This window comes from Mobula hypostoma, chromosome 2 (assembly GCF_963921235.1).
Source record: "Mobula hypostoma chromosome 2, sMobHyp1.1, whole genome shotgun sequence".
In the NCBI taxonomy this organism is placed as follows: Eukaryota; Metazoa; Chordata; class Chondrichthyes; order Myliobatiformes; family Myliobatidae; genus Mobula; species Mobula hypostoma.
In genome coordinates this window covers 69,533,605-69,556,196 of record NC_086098.1, presented here as the reverse complement: position 1 = coordinate 69,556,196, position 22,592 = coordinate 69,533,605, and the positions used below count along the sequence as shown (strand labels likewise).

At 41.9% G+C, this 22,592-nt stretch overlaps 1 protein-coding gene across 1 annotated transcript in view; it reads left to right on the top strand.

Annotated features, from left to right (window-relative positions):
* Window positions 1-22,592, top strand: part of tpo (thyroid peroxidase) — an 88,786-nt gene that overhangs the window by 48,503 nt on the left and 17,691 nt on the right. The window contains exons 8-13 of the mRNA XM_063071325.1: window positions 4,660-4,918; window positions 5,021-5,191; window positions 12,156-12,393; window positions 13,872-14,080; window positions 16,799-16,969; window positions 19,752-19,883. Coding sequence (XP_062927395.1) covers window positions 4,660-4,918; window positions 5,021-5,191; window positions 12,156-12,393; window positions 13,872-14,080; window positions 16,799-16,969; window positions 19,752-19,883 — 1,180 coding nt within the window. The remainder of the gene's footprint in view (window positions 1-4,659; window positions 4,919-5,020; window positions 5,192-12,155; window positions 12,394-13,871; window positions 14,081-16,798; window positions 16,970-19,751; window positions 19,884-22,592) is intronic.

The window sequence follows — 22,592 nt, the reverse complement described above, 5'->3', positions numbered from 1 at the left end:
CCCAGGAGTTCTACAATAAAATACTAGCCCAGGAGTTCCATAATAAGGAAAAGAAAAGAGGTAGAAGTGGAGTCGGAGTGCCTAATGAATAAGAGAGAAGTGGGAGGGGAAAGATCATCAGAAGTTAGAGAAATCAATGTTCATGCCATCAGGTTGAAGGCTACCCAGATGGAATATGAGGTATCTTTAATTTGGTCAGCGGTAACTAACCATCTCCTTTACTCTCCTACCTCTGTTCTGGTAGTTCCTTGCATGGTTCCCTGGTAAGTGACAACAAAGCAAATCCTCTGTGTGTTTGCAGCAGGTATATCCACTACAGCAACATTATGACCCCCTTTATCTCTCGTTTAGTCTATTTCCCTGGCCCATGAAACTATTGTGCAGTAGATAGATCCCACAGTTATCCCCAAACTAAAACCTCCCAGTGGGCTGAGCTCAGCTCTTCTTTGAGCATTTTCATGAAGGCTAGATCAACATTCCCTCGAGTGCCCAGACCTATGTGTTCCTCATAGGTCAGGTATTCCTGCTTTGCGTAGTCCATGGCAGGTTCACCAGCCTTCTGACCAACTGACATTATCATTCCACAGTTACTCATTCCTCCTCCAAGTCACTACCTCACTTCTTCCTTAAAGTTCTGGAAAATTTCCTTATCGCTGACATTCTCGCGTGTTGTCCATGTTCCATCCTGCACCCCTGGGGTCATACTGTCCTACGTATTACTCAGCTTTAACCAATATGTGTATTGTGTTTGGGGTGCATCTGCTGGATTTCAATCATTTCTTCTAACTTGCACCAAAATTCTCCATTGCCACATTCAGCTCTAACTGAGGGCAGTCTGGATAGAATGTTCCGCTTTTCTACCGTGGTGAAAGACATGTGGATGGTGGTGGTCGGTGTGAGTCGCTGGCTGGGATCACTGGGGTTCCGATTCTGTCATTGCCTGGTCCCTATAGCTGCCATTCTGACAGGCAGTGCTGGGTATAAACTCTCCTGTTTGCGGATACTTACCCACTTGTCATCTTCCTGGTCCAGGGCTTCCCTATTTATCTCATTACCTTCCTCAGCAGTTATTCCCATGCCTGCTATCCAGTGAGCACCCACATGCTGGGTGTTATCCCCTTTACCTCTCAGACTTCCCAGATTCCTGACTGATTCATTCCTGTAATGTTGTAATTGTTCTGACTGTTTTTCACCGACATCTCTCTCTGTAAGTGTTCTAACTTTACCTTCAATCTGCCCAGCTCTACCTGTACACCAATTGAAGTAGCGAGTGAGAGAGTGACATCGTGCAGGACAGGCCCCATTTGAAAACTGCAGGTCTCATTGGGAGTGAGTTTTATTTGAGCCAATAAAAAGAAAGAAGATGTAAGCAGAGCGACCATTGTTGGAGTAGGGCATTGTTAGAGTTGTCTGGCTTTGCTCAACAGGCTTGAGTGAGAACAGGCAAAGACAAAGGTTCTAAGTAAGTTTCTAGTAAGTTTTTTTCTCTCTGTTAGTACATAGCTAGTATGCCAAAAATGGGTTCAGAGTCAGTGGCATGCTACTTGTGTGAGATATAGGAACTTTGGGAGAACTCCAGTCTCCCTGATAACTACATCTGCACAAAATGCACTGAGCTGCAGCTCCTTAAAGATTATGTTAAGTAAATGGAGCTGCAGCTGGATGACCTTGGGCTCATACAGGAAAATGAGGAGGCGACGGATAGGAGCTGCAGGGAACTAGTCACCCCTAAATTGCAGGAGGCGGGTTCCTGGGTAACTATCAAGAGAGTCAAGAGAATAGTAGCCAATGCCAAGTACCCCATGTGCCCATTCCCCTCAATAATAAGTAAACTGCTTTTGATACTGTTGAGAGGGATGACCTACCAGCAAAAGCCACAGCATGCAGGCCTGTGGCTCTGTGGCTCAGAAGAGAAGGGGTGAGAAGAGGAGTGCAGTGATGATAGGGGATTCAATCGTTAGGGAAGTAGACAGAAGTTTCTGTGGGCATGATAAGGTGTTACAATAGTCATGGGGGATTTCAATATGCAGGTAGATTGGGAAAATCAGATTTGTGCTGGATCCCCAGAGAGGATTTTGTTGAACGCCAACATGATGGTTTTTTGGAGAAGCTTACAGCTGAGCCCAGAAAGTCAATTCTGGATTGCGTGCTGCATAAGTAAGCAAATTTGATGGTAAAGGAAGGCACTGAGCACCCCCCTGCCATTACCATCGACAACTATGAGCTGGAGGTAGTTCACGAGTTTACATACCTTGGCTCCACCATCACGGACAGTCTCTCCCTAGACCCTGAGATCAATAGACGGATCGGACGAGCAGCCTCAAGATTTGCCAGGCTGACAAAGAGAGTCTGGGAGAACAGAAAGCTGACGACGCACACCAAAGTTGCAGTCTACTGGGCCTGTGTCCTCAGCACACTGCCTTACGGCAGCGAGACCTGGAGCCTCTGCTACAGACAAGAGCGGCGTCTCAACGCCTTCCGCCTTCACAGCCTGAGATGCATCCTGGACATCATGTGGACTGACCGAATCACCAACAATGAGGTCCTGGCCCGTGCCCAGATACCCAGCCTCTTCACCCTGCTCCAACAACGCTGTCTCCGCTGGCTGGGCCACGTACACTGCATATCAGATGGGAGGATCCCGAAAGACCTGCTGTACGGGAAACTGGCCTCCGGCAAGAGAGCACAAGGGCGGCCCCATGTTCCTTTCAAAGACGTTTGCAAGAGAGACATGAAGTCACTGAACATGAACGTCGAGAAGTGGGAGGACATCGCAAGCGATCGCTCTCACTGGAGGCTGGAACTATGCAGAGGTCTTAAAAGAGGAGAAGAGAAGCTGAGGCTTGCTGCTGAAGAAAAGCGCACTCGTCAGAAAAACAGCACCAAGACAACACTGGAGGACAGTGCCTTCAAGTGCAGTCACTGCAGCCTAGACTGTCACTCCCGTGTGGGACTCTACAGCCACAACAGACGCTGCTCTAACTCAGACTGGAGCAAGACTTTCCAGGCGCAGATCCATGGTCTCGCAAGACTAACGGATGCCATCACCAGGAAGAAGCGTTTATAATATTATAAATTCACCCAGCAGTTTGAGAGAGAAGATAAAGTTAGATACGTCAGTATTATCATAAAACCATAAGATAGGGATAGAATTGGGCCATTCAGCCCATCAAGTCCGCTCCACCATTCCATCATGGCTGATTTCCGATCCCTCTCAACCTTATACACCTGCCTTCTCACCATACCTTTTGATGCCCTGATCAATTAGGAAACAATTAATTTCTGCTTTAAATATACCCAAGGATTTGGCTTCCACCACAGTCTGTGGCAGACTGTCCACAGATTCACTACTCTCTGGCTAAAAAATATCCTTCTTCCCTCTAGCAACCTGAATGGTCAGTACCACCTAATGTAACTGGTGGTCCTGTCTCAACAAACTACCCAGTGCTGTATACACACACAGTCACACATACACAACTACACTTTCACATCTACCTCGCCGGCTCTCCTTCATGGTCTTTGATAGTTGGCAATTGGTCGAAGCGGATTTAAGCATGGAGTGTTATGATCATAAATACTCACCCTCCTTAGACTGCTGAGGTTGCTGGTCATATAACTGGGTCACCAACACATCCCCAACAAGCCCCCAAACACGGTGACTACAACAGAGTCATTGAGGAAACTGGATAAGTTGTAGATATGAAAGTCTTTATTCATCAGGACAAATGGACATTCTCATGTAGAGCCTGCATACTCTCCCAAACTCAAAGTACATGACATCCTTATACACTTAAGATCAAAGGTAATTGTAGTTAATTCAATACAATTTGAAAAGTGACAATGACATTGTTTACTTCAATCTTCAATACTTTGGTTTGGCAATGATTGCTATTTATTGGGAAGGAGGCAGGAGAATGGGATTGAGAGGAAAAATAAATGAGCCATGTTTTGATGGTGGTGCAGGCTCGATGAGATGAATGGCCTAATTCTGCTGCTGTGCCATACAGTCTTATGGTCTTATGGTGTCAGCTGCTAACTGCACTACTAGGGTTTAAAAACATATTGTCCTTTATCACTAGACAGAGTGTCAGGAAGATTTTCCAAGGTACTGCCTGATTGGAAGACTTTGTAAAAAAAGACTGGATAAGCTGGTTTTGTTTTCTTGGAGTGAAGGAGATTACGAAGTGACCTGTTAGAAATATATAAGATGAAAACCATTTAGAGAGTCAAAAACTTTTTGTCAAGATAGAGGTAACAACAAGACAACACAGGTTTAAGGTGAGAGGAAGGATTTTTAAAGGGCATCTGGTGGGTAAGTTTATGTATTTACACAGAGAATGGCTGATATTTGTAATAAGCTGCCAGAGGAGTAGTGGAGTTGAATATGTTTAAGAAGCATTTAGACAATCACTTAAATGAATAAGACATCAAAGGATCTGGTCCTAGTGCAAGCAACTGAGATTTGTGCAGGTGGAAAAAGAATTAGCCTAGTTCTGTTAGTGTGATGTACAAACTCTATGATTCTCAGAACACTTGCATATATCATAACTAAAAGACCACTCCAGACTGATGTTTTAAACTTTTTAATTCAAGATTATCGAAATGGCAATGTCTTTGCTCAAACAGTTACTCACAAGAGGATTTTGCTGGTTTTTTTAGATTATTACATTTAGAGACTATATTCCTAAAATCCTTGGTTCTCAAGCATTTGATCAGTTTATTGGAAAATACGAAGGCTATGATGAAACGATGAATCCCACATTATCCAATGTGTTTGCAACTGCAGCATTCCGTTTTGGTCATGCAACTATCAGCCCCAGGATACAAAGACTCGATGAAAATTACGAAGAGCATCCTACATACCCAAGTATAAATCTCCACAAGACCTTTTTCAGTCCTTGGCGAATCATTAAAGAAGGTGAATGTTAGAGTTGCTGATATAAAACAAAACACATTTATCTCACTGTGTTTACTTACATCAGCCTTTGCACTAAACCAGTATTTCTGTTGTGAATAATAGGTGGTTTAGATCCACTGTTCAGAGGGCTTCTAGCAAAGCCAGCAAAACTTCAAACATCAAGTCAAATGATGATTGAAGAATTGACAGAGAAGTTATTTGCTCTGACAAATTCAGTGGCTCTGGATTTGGCATCACTAAATCTACAAAGAGGGCGCGACCATGGTCTTCCTGGTAGGTGCAACCCCTAAGCTGTTTCAGTCTGCTAGTGTAATTAATCTCTAGTGTTCTTCACTCTGTTCAGTGAATTATGAGCAGCCAATCAAACTCAAACTAACCCAAGGTATAAAAAGATCACTGTTTTTCATTTGGCATTACTCCAGCGCAACGCTTTGTAGACTCAAACTAAATGATTCAGTGTGCCACAAGCACAAGAAAATCTGCAAATGCTGGAAATCCAAAATAACATGCAGAAGATGCTGGAGCAACACAACAGGTCAGGCGGTATCTAAGAAAAAGAAGGGACAACTCTTGTTACACAACTCCTGATGAAGGGTCTCAGCCCAAAATGTTGAATGTTTACTCTTTTCCATAGATGCTGCCTGACCTGTGGAGTTCCTCCAGCATGTGTGTGTGTGTGTGTGTGTGTGTGTGTTGATTCAGTATGTTTTGTTTACTGCATAAGACCATAACACCATAAGGCAAAGAAGCAGAATTAGGCCACCTGGCACATTGAGTCTGCTCCACCACCCAATCATGGCCGATTTATTATCCTTCTCAATCCCATTCTCCTACTTTCTCCCCAGAGCCATCAAACACTCCTCATATGTTAACCATTTCGTTCCTGGAATCACTTCACCTGAACTTCCTCTGGACCTTCTCCAATGCCAGCACATCTTTTGTAGATAAGGTGCCCACAACTGCTCACAATACTCTAAGTGCAGTCTAACCAATGCCTTGTAAAGCCTCAGCATCACATCTTTGCTGTTAGGTTCTGGTATTCTAGAAATGAATGATAACATTGCCTTCCTTACCACCAACTAAATCAGAAAGTTAACCTTTAGGGAATCTTGCACAATGACTCACCAGCCCCATTGCAACTGTGATTTTTGAATTTTCTCCCTATTTAGAAAATAGTTGATGCCTTTATTCCTTCTACCAAAGAGCATCACCATACGCATCCCTACACTATATTCCATCTGTCACATTTTTGCAGATTCAAGACTACCTGCCACTCCACCTATCTTTGCATCATCTACAAATTTGGCGACAAAGCCATCAATTCCATCATGCAAATTGTTGACATATAACATGAAAGGAAGCATTCCCAATACAGACTCTTGCAAAAAATCACTAGTCATTGGCAGCCAACTAGAATAGGCCCCCGTTATTCCCACTCTTTGCCTTCTGCCAGTCAGCCAATCTTCTATCCATGCAAGTGTCTTTCCTGTAATACCATGAACTTCATCTTGTTAAGCAGCTTCATGTGTGGCACCTTGTCAAAGGCCTTCTGAACATCAATGTAAACAACATCCACTGACTTGCCTTTGTCTATCATACTTGTTATTTCCTCAAAGAATTCGCAAGATCACAAGATCACAAGACAAAGGAGCAGAAGTAGGCCATTCGGCCCATTGAGTCTGCTCCGCAGCTCCCCCCATAAGCTAAACTATTCACCCATCTAGATTCCAATTCCCAGCTTTTTCCCTATATCCCTTGATACCCTGACTAATTCGATACCTGTCAATCTCCTCCTTAAACACCCTCAATGATTGGGCCTCCACAGCTGTATGTGGCAACGAATTCCACAAATCCACGACCCTCTGGCTAAAAAAAAATTTCTCCTCATCTCTGTTTTAACTGGGTACCTTCTAATTCTAAGACTATGACCTCTTGTCCTGGACTCACCCACCAAGGGAAACAACCTTTCCATATCTACTCTGTCCAACCCTTTCAACATTCGAAATGTTTCTTTGAGATCCCCTCTCATTCTTCTATACTCTAATGAATACAATCTAAGAGCCGACAAATGCTCCTCATATGATAGCCCCTGCATTCCAGGAATCATCCTCATAAATCTTCTCTGAACTCTCTCCAACATCAGTACATCCTTTCTAAGATAGGGGGCCCAAAACTGCACACAGTATTCCAAATGAGGTCTCACTAATGTCCCATTGAGCCTCATCAACACCTCCTTACTCTTATACACTATTCCTCTTGAAATGAATGTCAACATAACATTTGCTTTCCTTACCGCTGATCCAACTTGGTGGTTAACCTTTAGGGTATCCTGCACGAGGATCCCCAAGTCCCTGTGCACTTCCGATTTTTGAATTTTCTCCCCATCTAAATAATAATCTGCCCAATTATTTCTTCTTCTGAAATGTACAACTGTACATTTGTCAACATCGTATCTCATCTGCCATTTTTTTGCCCACTCTCCTAAACTGACTAAGTCTCTCTGCAACCTTTCCATTTCTTCAACATTTCCTGCTCCTCCACCTATTTTGGTGTCATCCGCAAACTTAGCCACAAAATCATTTAATCCATAATCCAAATCATTGATATACATCGTAAAAAGAAGCGGCCCCAACACCAACTCCTGTGGAACACCACTAGTAACCAGCAACCAGTCAGAATAGGATCCCTTTATTCCCACCTTTTGCTTTCTGCCTATCAGCCAATGCTCCACCCATTCCAATATCTTTCCTATAATTCCATGGGCTCTCATCTTATTAAGCAGCCTCATATGCGGCACCTTATTGAAAGCCTTTTGAAAATCCAAATACACAACAACCACAGCCTCTCCCTTGTCAATCTTATTCGAGATTACCTCAAAAAATTCCAATAGGTTGGCGAGACAAGATCTTCCCTTCATGAAACCATGCTGGCTTCGGCCTATCTTGTCATGCACCTCGAGGTATTTCATAACCTCATCCTTGAGGATTGACTCCAATATCTTTCCAACTACCGATGTCAGACTAATAGGTCTGTAATTTTCTTTTTGCTGCCTCCTTCCTTTCTTAAATAACAGAACTACAGTTGCGACCTTCCAGTCCTCCGGAACCATGCCAGAGTCTATTGATTCCTGGAAGATCATTTCCAATGCTTCCACAAACTCCAAAGCCACCTCCTTCAGAACCCTTGGGTGCACCTCATCCGGACTGGGAGACTTATCTATTCTTAGTCCATTTAGCTTCCCAAGCACTTTCTCTCTAGTAATCTTGACTGTAACTAATTCTATTCCCTGATATCTCTGGCTATCGGGTATATTGTTCATGTCTTCTACTGTGAAGACTGATGCAAAATACTCATTCAGTTCCTCCACCATCTCTATGTTATCCATTATAATTTCTCCAGCATTATTTTCAATTGGTCCCGTATCTACCCTTATCACTCTTTTACTCTTCATATAGTTATAAAAAGTCTTAGTATCCTTTTTTACGTTAATCGCCAACTTCCTTTCATAATTCATCTTTTCTTTCCTAACGACTTTCTTAGTTTCCTTCTGTAAGTTTTTAAAAGTCTTCCAGTCCTCATTTTTCCCACTATTTTTTGCTTCCTTGTACGCCGTTTCTTTTGCTTTTATTTTTGCCTTAACCTCTCTCTTTAGCCACATTTGTGCCATTTATTCATTCATGATTTTCTTTTTTCTTGGAATATATTTTTCCTGCATTTTCCTTATTTCTTGTAGGAATTTCATCCAATTCTGCTCTGCCGTCCCTCCATTTAGCTTACTTTTCCAATCGACTTGGGCCAGTTCCTCTCTCATACCACTGTAATTTCCCCTGTTCCACTGAAATATCGATACACCTGATACCAGCTTCTCCTTTTCAAATTTGAAACTGAACTCAGTCATATTATCATCACTACTTCCAAGGGGTTTCTTTGCCTCCAGCCCCCTAATCGCCTCAGGTTCATTACACAGCACCCAATTCAAAACAGCCGGTCCCCTGGTGGGCTTCTGGACAAGCTGCTGCAAAAAGCCATCCTGTAGGCATTCTGCAAACTCCCCCTCCTGAGATCCATTACCTTCCTGACTTTCCCAATCCACTTTCATATTAAAATCCCCCATAATTATTTTGACATTTTCCTTCTGACACACTTTTTCTATTTCCAGCTGCAACTTGTATTCCACATCCCAGCTGCTGTTTGGAGGCCTGTATGTAACTGCTATTAGTGTCTTTTTACCCTTGCCATTTCTTAATTCTACCCATAAGGATTCTACCTCTTCTGATCCTATGTCCCTTCTTTCTATTGATTTGATATTGTTACTTACTATCAGGGCCACACCACCCCCTTTACCTACCTTCCTATCTTTCCTATACACTGTGTATCCTTGTATATTCAGCTCCCTATCACATCCATCATTTAGCCATGGCTCGGTGATGGCCACAATGTCATATCTTTTAACCTGCAGCTGTGCAGCAAGGTCATCCACTTTATTTCTAATGCTGCGTGCATTTAAGTACAGTACATTTAGATCAGTATCTGTTGCCGATTTTGATATATTTCTATTTTGCAGAGAATTATCCTGTATATTCACCGGCCTGTCCTTCTTGCCATCTTTGCTGCACAGTATTTTTGACTTAATTCTATTTTCCTCTTCGTCGACCCTAACAACTTGGTTTCCTTCCCCTTGCCAACTTAGTTTAATGGCTATATTAAACAATCCCACCAGGATATTAGTACCTTTTGAGTTCAGGTGTAATCCATCTTTTTTGTATAAATCATACCTTCCCCAAAATAGATTCCAATGATTCAAGAATTTAAAGCCCTGCCCCCTGCACCAGTTACTTAGCCACACATTCATCTGCTTAATTCTGCTATTCTTACCATCATTAGCGTGCAGCTCAGGCAGCATTCCTGATATTTTGACTCTGGAGGTCCGGCTTTTCAATTTTCTTCCTAGCTCCCAGTAATATTTCTTCAGGACCTCCTCTCTTTTTCGGTCTTTGTCATTGGTACCAACATGTACCAAGACTTCCGGCTGCTCGCCCTCTCTCCTCAGAATACTCTGGACTTGATCTGAGACATTCCATACCTTGGCACCAGGGAGGCAACACATCATCCGGGTATCCTGGTCCAGCTCACAGAATCTCTTGTCCATCCTCCTTACGAAAGAATCCCCTATAACTACCACATTTCTTCTTGCTCTCTTGATTTTGGCACTGGGCAGAATGCCAGAGTCTCGTTCACTGTGGTCCTCCTCTGTCAGGTCTGCCTCTTCAACAGTATCCAAAACGATATATCAATTTCTGAGGGGGGACTGTCACAGGGGTGCTATCCACTACCTCTCTGTAGGTAGTATCTATCACCTCCTCACTTTCCCTAATTAGCCGAAGGTCATCAATTTCCATCTCCAACTCCTTAACACGATCCTTCAGGAGTCGCATCTCAGTGCACCTGGTGCAGATGTAATCCTTGGGGAGGCTGGGAGTTTCCCAGGGTCCCCACATCTGGCACTCCAAGCACAACACTAATCCTAGATGCATACCTCTAATGCTACTGTTTGTACTAAATACTAAAAAACTGTAACTTACTCCATTACTATGAGACTCAACAGTCGCAGGAAGCCTCTTCCCGTCTCCACCAAAGCCCGTTGAGCCAAAGCCCTTTCACTCTGCACCCTCTCACTCCGCAGCCTGCTCCGATGCTGCCTGCTGGATATGGCGGTTTTCTTTTTAAATTTTTCGCTCAACTGGCTGACGTCACATGCCCGCGCGGTCTGGCCTCTCTCCTACTCCGAAAAATAAAATGTCTTCTCACTGGAAATCCTTATCCTCTTACCACTGTCTTCTTGATCCAAAAAGAAAAAGTCTACGAATTTCTTCCTCTTTTTAAACTGTTCGCGCTCAACTGGCTAACGTCACGCATCTGCGCAGTCTGGCCTCTCTCCTACTCCGAGAAATAAAATTCCTACAGATTTGTCAGGCAAGATTTTCTGTTGACTTTGACCTATTTTATCATGTACTTCCAAGTACCCTGAAACTTCATCCTTAATGATGGACTCCAGCATCTTCCCAAGCACTGAACTCGGGCTAACTGGTCTATAATTTCATTTCTTCTGCTTCCCTATCTTAAAGAGTGGAGTGACATTTGCAATTTTCTAGTCCTCTGAAACAATTCCAGAATCAAGTGATTCTTGAAAAATCATTACTTATCCTTCCATAATCTCTTCAGCTATCTCTTTCTGAACATCAGACTTTCAGTTTCCCAAGCACCTACTCCTTAGTAATAGCAACAACACTCACTTTGCCCCCTGATACTCTCGAATTTCTGGCATGCTGCTAATGTCTTCCACAGTCAAGACTAATGCAAGCTAATTATTAGGTTCCTCACATTTCATTGTCCCCCATTACTACCTTCCCAGCCTCATTTTCCTGTGATCTAACATCCTCTCTTACTTTTCTGTTACACTTTATATATCAGAAACAAGATTTGCTGTCCTCTTTGATATTACTGACTATATATAGGCAACCATAGTCTCATGAGACATCAGGGCACAGGACTGGGCAAGGTTGTATGGAAGACTAGCAGTTGCCCATGCTGCAAGTTTCCCCTCTCCACGCCACTGATGTTGTCCAAGGGAAGGGCATTAGGACCCATTGGCACCGGTGTTATCACAGAGCAATGTGTGGTTAAGTGCCTTGCTCAAGGACACACACGCTGCCTCAGCCAAGGCTTGAACTAGCGACCTTCAAATGACTAGACGAACGCCGTAACCACTTGGCTACGCTTACCTACATATTTCATCTTTTCTCTTCGTATGGTTTCTCAGTTGTTTTCTGTTGGCTTTCGAACATTTAACGTCCCACAAATTCTTGCTGTATTCTATGCCCTCTCTTTTGCTTTTATGCTGTCTTTGACTTCTTTCCACAGTTGCTTCATCTTCCATTCAGAATACTTCTTTATGTGATATACTTATCTTGTGCCTTTTGAATTGCCCCCAGAAACTGAAGCCATTGCCATTCTGCTATGATCCCTGTTGGTGTTCCCTTCCAATCAACTCTGGCCAGCTCTTCACTCATGTCTCTGTAATTCTATTTTCTCTCTTTTTCTACTATCCTAATGGAACAAGTAATTGAGAACGTATCCATTAAGCCACAACATAAAAATTTCCAGTCATCTAATTTCAAGACTAAAATTTGATTTTTCTCATTCCAAGCTAACAAAACTTGTTTTATGTTACTTTTAGGATACAACGACTGGAGGGAATTTTGTCAACTTGAAAGGTTGGAAACCAAAGCTGATTTAAAGAAAGCAATATCTGATTCAGATTTTGTTGAAAAGATAATGGATCTCTATGGACATCCAGACAATATTGACATTTGGCTTGGTGGGCTGGCAGAAGATTTCCTTCCTGCAGCCAGAATTGGCCCATTATTTGCTTGTTTAATTGGAAAACAAATGAAAGCTTTAAGAGAAGGTGATAGGTGAGTTTCTATAATATTGTTTCATCCCAATCCAGTCACATATACAGGCTGTTAGATCACGTCACTCTGGTAAATTGGTTTTGCTTTATTTAACTAGTTTAACACTGATAGATCAAGTATTTTGAAGCAGAACAAATACAACTAAACAAAATCAAAGAACAGTGAAAATGCCAAGCTTCTTTCCTTGGTCAGTTGAAAGGACACAAATTTGCAGCATTATTTTTGGATCCTATATCCTTGCAGTGTTGTTTGCTGGTAATAACTTGGCAGAAAAAGGTGTGTTGGCAGGACTTGGAGCTTTAAAAGAAAACATTATAAATTTGGCTGAAATAATATAAAATTACTTCTCAAGTGTCGAATAAAAACTCAACATATTATATGTTATGCTACTTGACAGTAGATATTTGTCCATGGATGCATAGGAAGGAGCTGAGTGGCTGTTTCTGCCCAACATTATCATTGAGGAACCTGCACCATGACAACAGTGCCTCAAGAAATTGGCTCAGCACTGCCTTTTAAGAGCAATCATGAAGGGGCAATAAAAGCTAGCCTTCTCCGTAAAAGCACAGAATCTGGAAAATGAATAACCTAAAATATACAAACAGAATACAAAAATACAATTATATGGCGTTGACAAAGATCAGTATCTATAACACAAATCCATTAACACTGCTGCTTGGGTCCAGGCATTAGGCATAAGGCATCATTTACCATATTATTTATTTCCTGGGATGTTACAGCAGATTCATTCTTTGCAACTTTATTTTGCTGCAACACAATGTGATAATATATTAAAATGTGCCTGCTGTTTAAAAGCAATTCCTTGACTATAAAGTTCTTTGGAAAGCTCCAAGGCATGATAAGCTTTGAATGAATGCAAATCCTTCTCTCCGTAAACACAGGAAACCATACAATTACAGATTCGTCGTTCCTCGTTCAGCCTTCCAGAAGTATCTTGATGGCTGAGCAAAGCTGGGAAGAAGTGTGACATATAGTTAGCTGTTTCCCAAATAATTTTGATGTTTTTTCTTCTACTACTATGTTCCAGATGTAGATCCTTTCCCAGGTTGCATTTCATCTCTCTACATGGTTTGAGTGCGACTTCACTTGCTCTTGACAGAGGTCTATTTCAGTGAGAGATTACCCCTGTCTCATCCACGTGAATCTATTAATATTTTAATGAAATTGGTGTCTAATTATAACTCAGCCTTGGGAAACTCATGACTGCTTAGGTTTATTTTATCTATCTTTGTTCAACCACGGCACCTTCTGTATCCCAATGCTTGACAGACTGTGATAAGGCTCTGTGACGCCCTATAACTGTAAATGATCCAAAGTGAGCTTCAGTTCTTTCCGTATCATTCTTTCTTCCGGCAAAGTGTTGGACAGTCCTTAGCAATCTTTCAGCACTGAGCATGCCAATACATTTCACTTGCACTTAACTAAAGCTCTAACGAAATCTTCTGTTTGCTTCCCAGGTTTTGGTGGGAAAATCCTGGTCTCTTCACATCCTCTCAAAGAAATGAACTTTACCAGCACTCACTGTCCCGAATCATTTGTGATAACACTGAAATCACTGAGGTACCACTGGATGCATTTAGAATAGGTCGGTACCCTCAACACTTCATAAATTGTGATCAGATTCCTGGGCTGAACCTCCTGGCATGGCATGAAAACCCTCAACAAGGTACTTTGACTGTTACATACTGCTGTACAAATACAGACTGCTTGCAGATTTATCATAAATTCACAGAGGAGCAACAAACTGTCAACTCTTATAAAACATTGGAATAAAGCTAATAGCACAATAAACTGACTTTCAAACTACTTTAATATACAACTCCTGTGAAATTTTATTTTTAAGTCTCATATTAACTTCCTGCATTTCGTTTGGAAGAATTGAAAAATAGTGCAGCACATGGGCCTGCTTCCTCATGGGCCGTAATAACTCAGGTTCATTCCTGTTCCCCAAATGCAGCTTTTGTGGAGTTTGCATGTTTTTCTTGGGACCACATGTTTGCTCTGGCACCCCCACCCCCGGCACCCTGATATCCTAAAGATGTCCAATTGGTTGTTAGAATCAGAAACAGAATCAGATTTATTATTGCTGTCATATTTCATAAAATTTATTGTTTTGCAACAACAATACAGTGCTATACCCACTATTGCTATAGATTATAATAAGAATATATATTTAAAAAAAGAGTAATAAATAAATAAATCTAAAAGGAAGCAAAGGGGGAGGGAGGGAGGGAACGTCGACTCAGACCATGAGAGGCCTGATTCGGGCATTTTCATGCCTTACAAGGCGCAGATTGGAAGTCTATGTGGGTGTGGGTGCCACTCCTCACACAGACACTAGAGCAATGTGTGGTTAAGTGCCTTGCTCAAGGACGCAAACACAGCTGAGGCTTGAACTAGCGACTTCCAGATCACTAGACAAATGCCTTAACCACTTGGCTACATGCCCAACACAGGGAGCAAACTAGAGAGGCAATGCTCATGGAATTCAAGGACCATTTAGAAATCTGATGGCAGAGGGGAAGAAGCTGTTCCTAAAATGTTAACTATGCATCTTTAGGCTCCTGGATCTCTTCCTTGATGGTAATAATGAGAAAATGGCATATCCTGGATAGTGAGTGTCCTTCATGATGGATGCCAGTTTCCTGAGGCATTGCCTTTTGAAGATGTCACCGATAATGGAAAGGCTAGTGCCCAAGATGGAGTATGCTGAGTTTACAATCCCCTGTAGCTTTATTCCAATCCTATACATTGGATCCACCATACCAAACATTGATGCATCCAGTCAGAATGCTCTCCACAGTACATCAGTAAAAATTTGCTAGAATCTTTGATAACAAACTAAATCTCCTCAAAGTCCTAATGTAATACAGCCATTGGCATGCCTTCATGATAATTGCATCAATATGTTGGGCCCAGAATAGATTTTCAGAGGTGTTGATACCCAGGAACTTAATACTGCTCAGCCTTTCCCCTCATTGAGAACTGCTTTGTCTTCACCCAATTTCCCCTTCCTGAAATCCACTATCAATTCCTTGGTCTTACTTAATGTGTTAATTGGTATTGGTATTAATATTAGTATTAGTATTGGTTTATTATTGCTACATGTACCAAACTACAGTGAAAAGCTTTCATTTTGAGTGCCATCATACTGATCATTCCATACATAATTACAGTGAATAACTGAAAAGAAATTGGATGTCAAATATAATTTTGCAATTACAGAAGAAATAGCAGTGCAATTAGAGAATTGCTAATAGTGTGTATCCAAGTAGATGAATTTGGAGGGAGTTGATTGGAATTTGGTGAAAATAAGCAAGGAGGTTAGTGCAAATGGGTGGTCTCGGTGGATTAATTTTCATGATCTTCATGAACTACTTCAGTCATAGTTCCCTTGTGGCCTTTGGCATTGGCTGCTTCTTATTCCTTCTCAGAGGCTTTCTATCAGCTTCACAATGTCTTGCATCCAAACACTAAAGTGCCAAGCTAACATTCAGGCCACAAGACCAGAAAAAGCCCTGAACCTTCCTGACTCCAGGTTTGCTCACAAATAAACCTTTGTGGACCATTGTGGGCCATTTGCTTTTCGTCCTGCTGATAGTTGTTTAGGACACCCCTCTAATAGATTACTTTCTCCCTCACAGCTGTTTAGCATTAGGACCTCCTCTCATCCAATGGTAGTATGGACATAATGTGGACCTGGGGATTTAGGAGAGGTTTGGTAAGGGGGCTAGATGTAGGTGTTGTTAGTGGCAAAAGAAACGGAGCCATGAGCTTCCTTCCTTCTTTCCTGTTCGAATACGGCTGATTTATGATTGTCCATGTCCAATATAGGTGGGATCCACATTACATAAACAAACCAGGTTCAGTTCACTAGGGCTTTATTTGAAGCATTCTGTATCAACATGGCAATACTAACATAAATGAAGTGAGCCTTTGACTTTGTTTGTCTTAAACAGAGTCTACTAGTGAGAAGTATCAGAGTTACTGAATATCACTTCCTACAAAGATTGAGGAATCAAAATAACACTGCCAAATAAATTATTAACTTAGTTTTATATTGTCTTAATATGTCTTAATATTATTGATACACCAATTGTTAAATTGTTATTGAGAATTTACTATATATTGTGTGTATATGTTCACTTCTGTTATCAGAATACATTTAGCGCAATGAAAGTTTAACAATCTATGAGCAGAAGTGAAGAAAATATTAGATCTATAAAGGTCAAAAATCAGCCTATTGCAAAAAAGACAATTTAGATTACAAAATGACAAGTCAGATCAGGTCTGGAAGAGAATATCATTCTTGATAAACTAAGTTTTAATAATTGCAGTAGAAGTTTGCTGACCGTATTTGACAAATCCAATTTACATATTTTAGTAGGATTATGTGGGACCCCACCTCAAATAGAAGATGGAACATTTGTGCTATGCACCAGTGTTGAGCAATCCATCATCTCATACGTTTGTCATCATGGTTTTCAACTGGTTGGAGCAGAGGAGTTGACCTGCAGTATCAGGGGATGGAGCAGTGATCCACCAGTCTGCAAAGGTAAAGATTAGTTTCTTTGTTTTGTGTACAAAGTTTGACATAATCCATCAAACATTGCAAGAATTCTGCAAGCTATGTTTATTTAATCTGAATTCACCAGAATGAGGTGTAAATTCTTGCTGTGCTTTGCAGCAATACTTTTCTAAATCAAATAGCAAGGATTTGATATTTTGAATAAACTACTGGTTGCTTTATAGATGCTGACCTTTAAAGCACTGGAATGGAACACAACTGAACATGTAATGTTGAATCAGTGAAAAAGTGGCATGGAACTGATTGAGACTCACACTCTGAAATGCAGAATATCATTAATTGTGTTCCTCTATGGTTCTACATGTTTCAAGTTGATCATCTTATCATACAAAAGCTAAAACAATTAATGCTATTAGTAGCACTACGCAAGTATCAACTACATCAAGGTTATCCAAATTGTATCCAAGTCAAACATCATCGTTCATGATAAAGTCTGACTTTTGAACGCAAAGGAAGCCTACAAGTGGCTTCAGGCAAAATTGTCACTTTTTAATGTGTCCAACTAAATTATGTCAGCCATCAGCCATTTTGAAGCTTCCAATGGCATTATAAGGGGCAGCTGAATACACTGGGCACAGGAATGAATATACTGTCGGATGCTATATGTTACTGTGGTGCTTAAAATCTGTGCAACAGACATCCAGCCACATAGCTCCTGGGTATTGGCATCTATCCAGAAAAACAATTATTCTAAACCAACTATTTACCAAAACATTACCACTTCCCAATAATCACTTTGGAAGGAGCATTAAGTGAGACGTGCACATGAGAAAGCTGCCTGCTGTTGCTCAGCTCATGATCTGTCAGAACCAAGTCTTATCACAATCTTGATCTAAATATGACTTGAATTAGTGAATACCTGATAATAGAGATAAACTATCTTCAATACCAAAGCAACGTACATCATCCCCCTGTTCAGCTGGTTCCACCTATCACCTACCAACCCTTATCTTGTAAACACATGTTACAACAGTGATGTGCAGAAGAGCCTCTCCGGATGCACAACATGTCAAACCTTGAAGTGAATAGGCTACAGCAGCGGGAGACCATCATCATACACTTGGTGTATGTATGCACTACGTGTTTGTTCTTTGATAACAGACTTCATTTGCACTTTGGACTTAATTGTCAGAATAACACCTTAGCAAAACTGAAGTCAGTGAGAGTTGCAAGTAAAATGCCTCCACTGGTGTAAAGAGTGATGGCCTTCTTAAAGTTCCTCAGTGAAGTGGCCTATGCTCAGACATCTTCAGCTGCTTTATCAGTGATTTTATGTCCCCACCCCCATTGTTCATTAAGTAAAGACAATGTTGGCGAGTAGGGAGCCAAGACAAGAGATCCCAAGCACAGGATCTGTTACGCCAAAACAAATCACAGAAAATTAAACTTCTGCCTATGTAAACTGGTCTATGATCAAATTAAAACTTGAGTTATATTTACGTTTTCACCATCTGCAGCAAAAAGCTTACAAAAAGTTGGACAGGATTGTTGATACATTTCCTATTAGATGAGTTGTGCTGTGCTATCTTCATGTCCGAGTGGCTTGCTCAGATACTTCAGAGAGCAGTTCAAAGGGGGCCATTATTCTGTGACCAATTTGACCACATGGTCTAGATGGCACTGATCAGCGATATTCATCTAGGTCATGGATCAGGCTTAATTGTTCCATAGCTGTGCAGGAATGGTTTATGGAGCATTGTGGGGGTTAGGGATTAGGAATAGAGGTGTGAGGGAGCTAGAGGCTAGAGGCAGTAAATGAAGAGTCTGGGCAGGAGTTCAAGTCCAGGTCAGGTGCTCCACAGATGACTGCTAGCCATCCTGGAGGTCCGCTCACAGACACTGGAGAGACCAGTGATGTCAAGCTGGTGAGCCCTGCTCCCAGTCAATAGTTCGTATGTTTCAGCAGACCCTGGGTATGGGTGAGAATCATGGTGAACATCCAGGTCATCAGGGTTGGAGGCTCATGTCCAGAAGCCGTGGCCTGAAGGTCAAATAAGGTCTGTGAAAGGCTGGGAATTGAGGACCAAAGGTCAAACCTATGATTCTAGGGTCATGGAGTAGATAGACGTCGGCAACGTCCGGAGGGAAATGTATGAATCATGGTGGAAGGCCAGAGCATGGTGAGCCCAGAGTCAAAAGCTTGAAGGTTGAAAAATAATGGTAGAGACCCAAAGAAGTCACAAGCACCTTGGCCACCGGGGTTGGAGGTGTCTGTGACTCTGGGAGTCAAGGTGCAAAGATCAAACCCATGATCGGTGAGTCCTGAGGCAGTCCAAAGTTGGGGGCCTGATATCTGCAAGACTGACATTCCATGGCCAAAGACTGGAGGCCCAGAGGTGACCTGTCCTGCGGTTGAAAGACTGTCTGTCTATGCAAGTTAAAGGAGCTTGCTTTGCTGTTGCTGTCTTGATTTGTTGTTGTTACTTGTGCTGTTCTGCTGAACATTGTGGACACCCTTTGTTGGTGCTGGAATGTGTGGCGGCACTTACAGGCTGCCCCAAGCACATCCTTACTTGTTAACAGAGCCAACGCATTTCATGGTATATTTCATTGTACATACGATAAATCTGAATCTGGAACTGAAGAGGCTGGAGACAGTGTATTCACCTGTCTACAAGAATCTACTGGCCTACTCCTTTACCCTTTGGTTAAAGTGAGAGGTAATATCATAGAACTGTAAGGGCACCCTTTGTTTTTTTTTAATGTGTGTAGGCTTTTATAATTCTGAAGAACTGTCTTCTTATTTCAGACATTAACGAATGTGAAGATGCCACAAGGCCTGCTTGTCACAGTTCTGCAAATTGTGTGAATACCAAAGGAAGTTACAGATGTACCTGCTCAGATTCCCTCCTCCTCTCAGAGGATGGACACAGCTGCTCTGGTAATATTCCATGCAAAATACATTTCTCTGTCGGTGTTATCATTGTAAACAGAACCGATAATTCAGTTTTCTTTGTCAGTAGAACATACTGCAGTTGAACATAGATATATAATGAGCAATCAGATCACAATATCGTCATTATCTGAGGGTAACTCAGCTACCATTACTCCACATGCAGCCTGTTGGATGTTCACAAGGCAGAGTTTTCCTCCTCCTGCTTGATAATTAACGATACACAAACAACAGTTTCTCATTCTGAGAAAACTAAAACCTTATTGAATTATTTGTATTTTATTTTTCATTTGGATGGATTTCTCCATAAAAAATTTATTGATCCAGCACTACAGTGACACGATGTATTCTCTCTACCAGGGAAGTTTGGATTTTTCCCTTTTCTCCCCTATGCCAGTTGTTGAGTGACTTTAGACTTACCCACCAGTTGATCTCCCATTGGCTTTCCTAGAGGTCATTTACCATAGAAACCATAGAAACTACAGCACAGAAACAGGCCTTTTGGCCCTTCTTGGCTGTGCTGAACCATTTTCTGCCTAGTCCCACTGACCTGCACACGGACCATATCCCTCCATACACCTCCCATCCATGTATCTGTCCAATTTATTCTTAAATGTTAAAAAAGAACCCGCATTTACCACCTCGTCTGGCAGCTCATTCCATACTCCCACCACTCTCTGTGTGAAGAAGCCCCCCCCTAATGTTCCCTTTAAACCTTTCCCCCCTCACCCTTAACCCATGTCCTCTGGTTTTTTTCTCCCCTTGCCTCAGTGGAAAAACTGTGTGTTTCCTCCATTTCTCCAAGTGAGATTTCTCTTCAGCTTTTGGCATTCCCTGGGAAAGTGCCTCCTTGTCCAGACTTATAGCGAGAACTATTTTTCACCTCCCCCTTTTGTTTTCCTCCCAACTTTACTGTCAATATTTCGGTTTTAATACTGTAGCATTTCATTCTCTGATCATTGAGCTCCTCAACCACAGGTAGCTTCTCTGGATTATATAAGAAAAGCTTACAGAAGTTTTTTTTATAGAGATTTGCTTCTATCATTCAAGCCCTTGGGATCAAACGTGAGACATATCTCTCATCTTTGTGAGATCTAGGCAATCAGGTGACCATAACAATAATTTCAGGCAATGACTATAAACCCATTTCTTAGTACAAACCTTCCCTGAGTTCATTCATTCTTTCCCATAGGCAACCTGAAAATGCTTGCAAGTATACTACTGGTTTTTGATAAATGATATAATTGAGAGACAGCACACAATTCTGCTGTTCTAACGACCTATTTCTTTAGAGGGCACTTCCATCTCTACAGGCAAACCTGTGTACATCTCACACAATAAAGCAAGTAGAATAGACTTCTTTTGTTTCATCTCTTTGCATCCATCAACATCAGTAAGTTTTTCCGCTACGAGAAATATTGACTTGAGAAATGCACATGAGCCAGCTGAGGTAATTTGTCTACAAAGTCTCACAATTGAAGTACAGTTTATGGCATGGAAACTCAATCAAGAATAAGTAAGTTTCTGATAATAGACAATAGACAATAGGTGCAGAAGTAGACCATTTGGCCCTTCAAGCCTGCACTGCCATTCTGAGATCAGAGCTGATCATCTACTATCAATACCCAGTTCCTGCCTTGTCCCGATAACCTTTGATTCCCCTATCCATAAGATACCTATCTAGCTCCTTCTTGAAAGCATCCAGAGAATTGGCCTCCACTGCCTTCTGAGGCAGCGCATTCCACACCTCCACAACTCTCTGGGAGAAGAAGTTCCTCCTCAACTCTGTCCTAAATGACCTACCCCTTATTCTTAAACCATGCCCTCTGGTATTTCCTGCCCCCATCTTATCCAATCCCCTAATAATCTTATATGTCTCAATCAGATCCCCCCTCAATCTCCTTAATTCCAGCGTGTACAAGCCCAGCTCTCTAACCTCTCTGCGTAAGACAGTCCGGACATCCCAGGAATTAACCTAGTGAACCTACGCTGCACCTCCTCCACAGCCAGGATGTCCTTCCTTAACCCTGGAGACCAAAACAGCACACAACACTCCAGATGTGGTCTCACCAGGGCCCTGTACAAATGCAAAAGGATTTCCTTGCTCTTGTACTCAATTCCCTTTGTAATAAAGGACAACATTCCATTAGCCTTCTTCACTGCCTGCTGCACTTGCTCATTCACCTTCAGAGACTGATGAACAAGTACTCCTAGATCTCTTTGTATTTCTCCCTTACCTAACTCCACACCGTTCAGATAATAATCTGCCTTCCTGTTCTTGCTCCCAAAGTGAATAACCTCACACTTATTCACATTAAATGCCATCTGCCAAGTTTCTGCTCACTCACCCAGCCTATCCAAGTCACCTTGAATTCTCCTAACATCCTCATCACATGTCACACTGCCACCCAGCTTAGTATCATCAGCAAACTTGCTGATGTTATTCACAATGCCTTCCTCTAAATCATTGATGTAAATCGTAAACAGCTGTGGTCCCAATACTGAGCCCTGTGGCACCCCACTAGTCACCACCTGCCATTCTGATGCTGTGAATTATACTTCAACTGTGTGTTCCTGGAGTATATTTGCAATAGGGTTCTGGGTGATGGCTTGCCCAGGGATCTCAATCATTATTCATTAATCTGTTGTGGTGATGGTGGCCACCAATTGACTGAGCTGTCCTCTGATTTTACATTT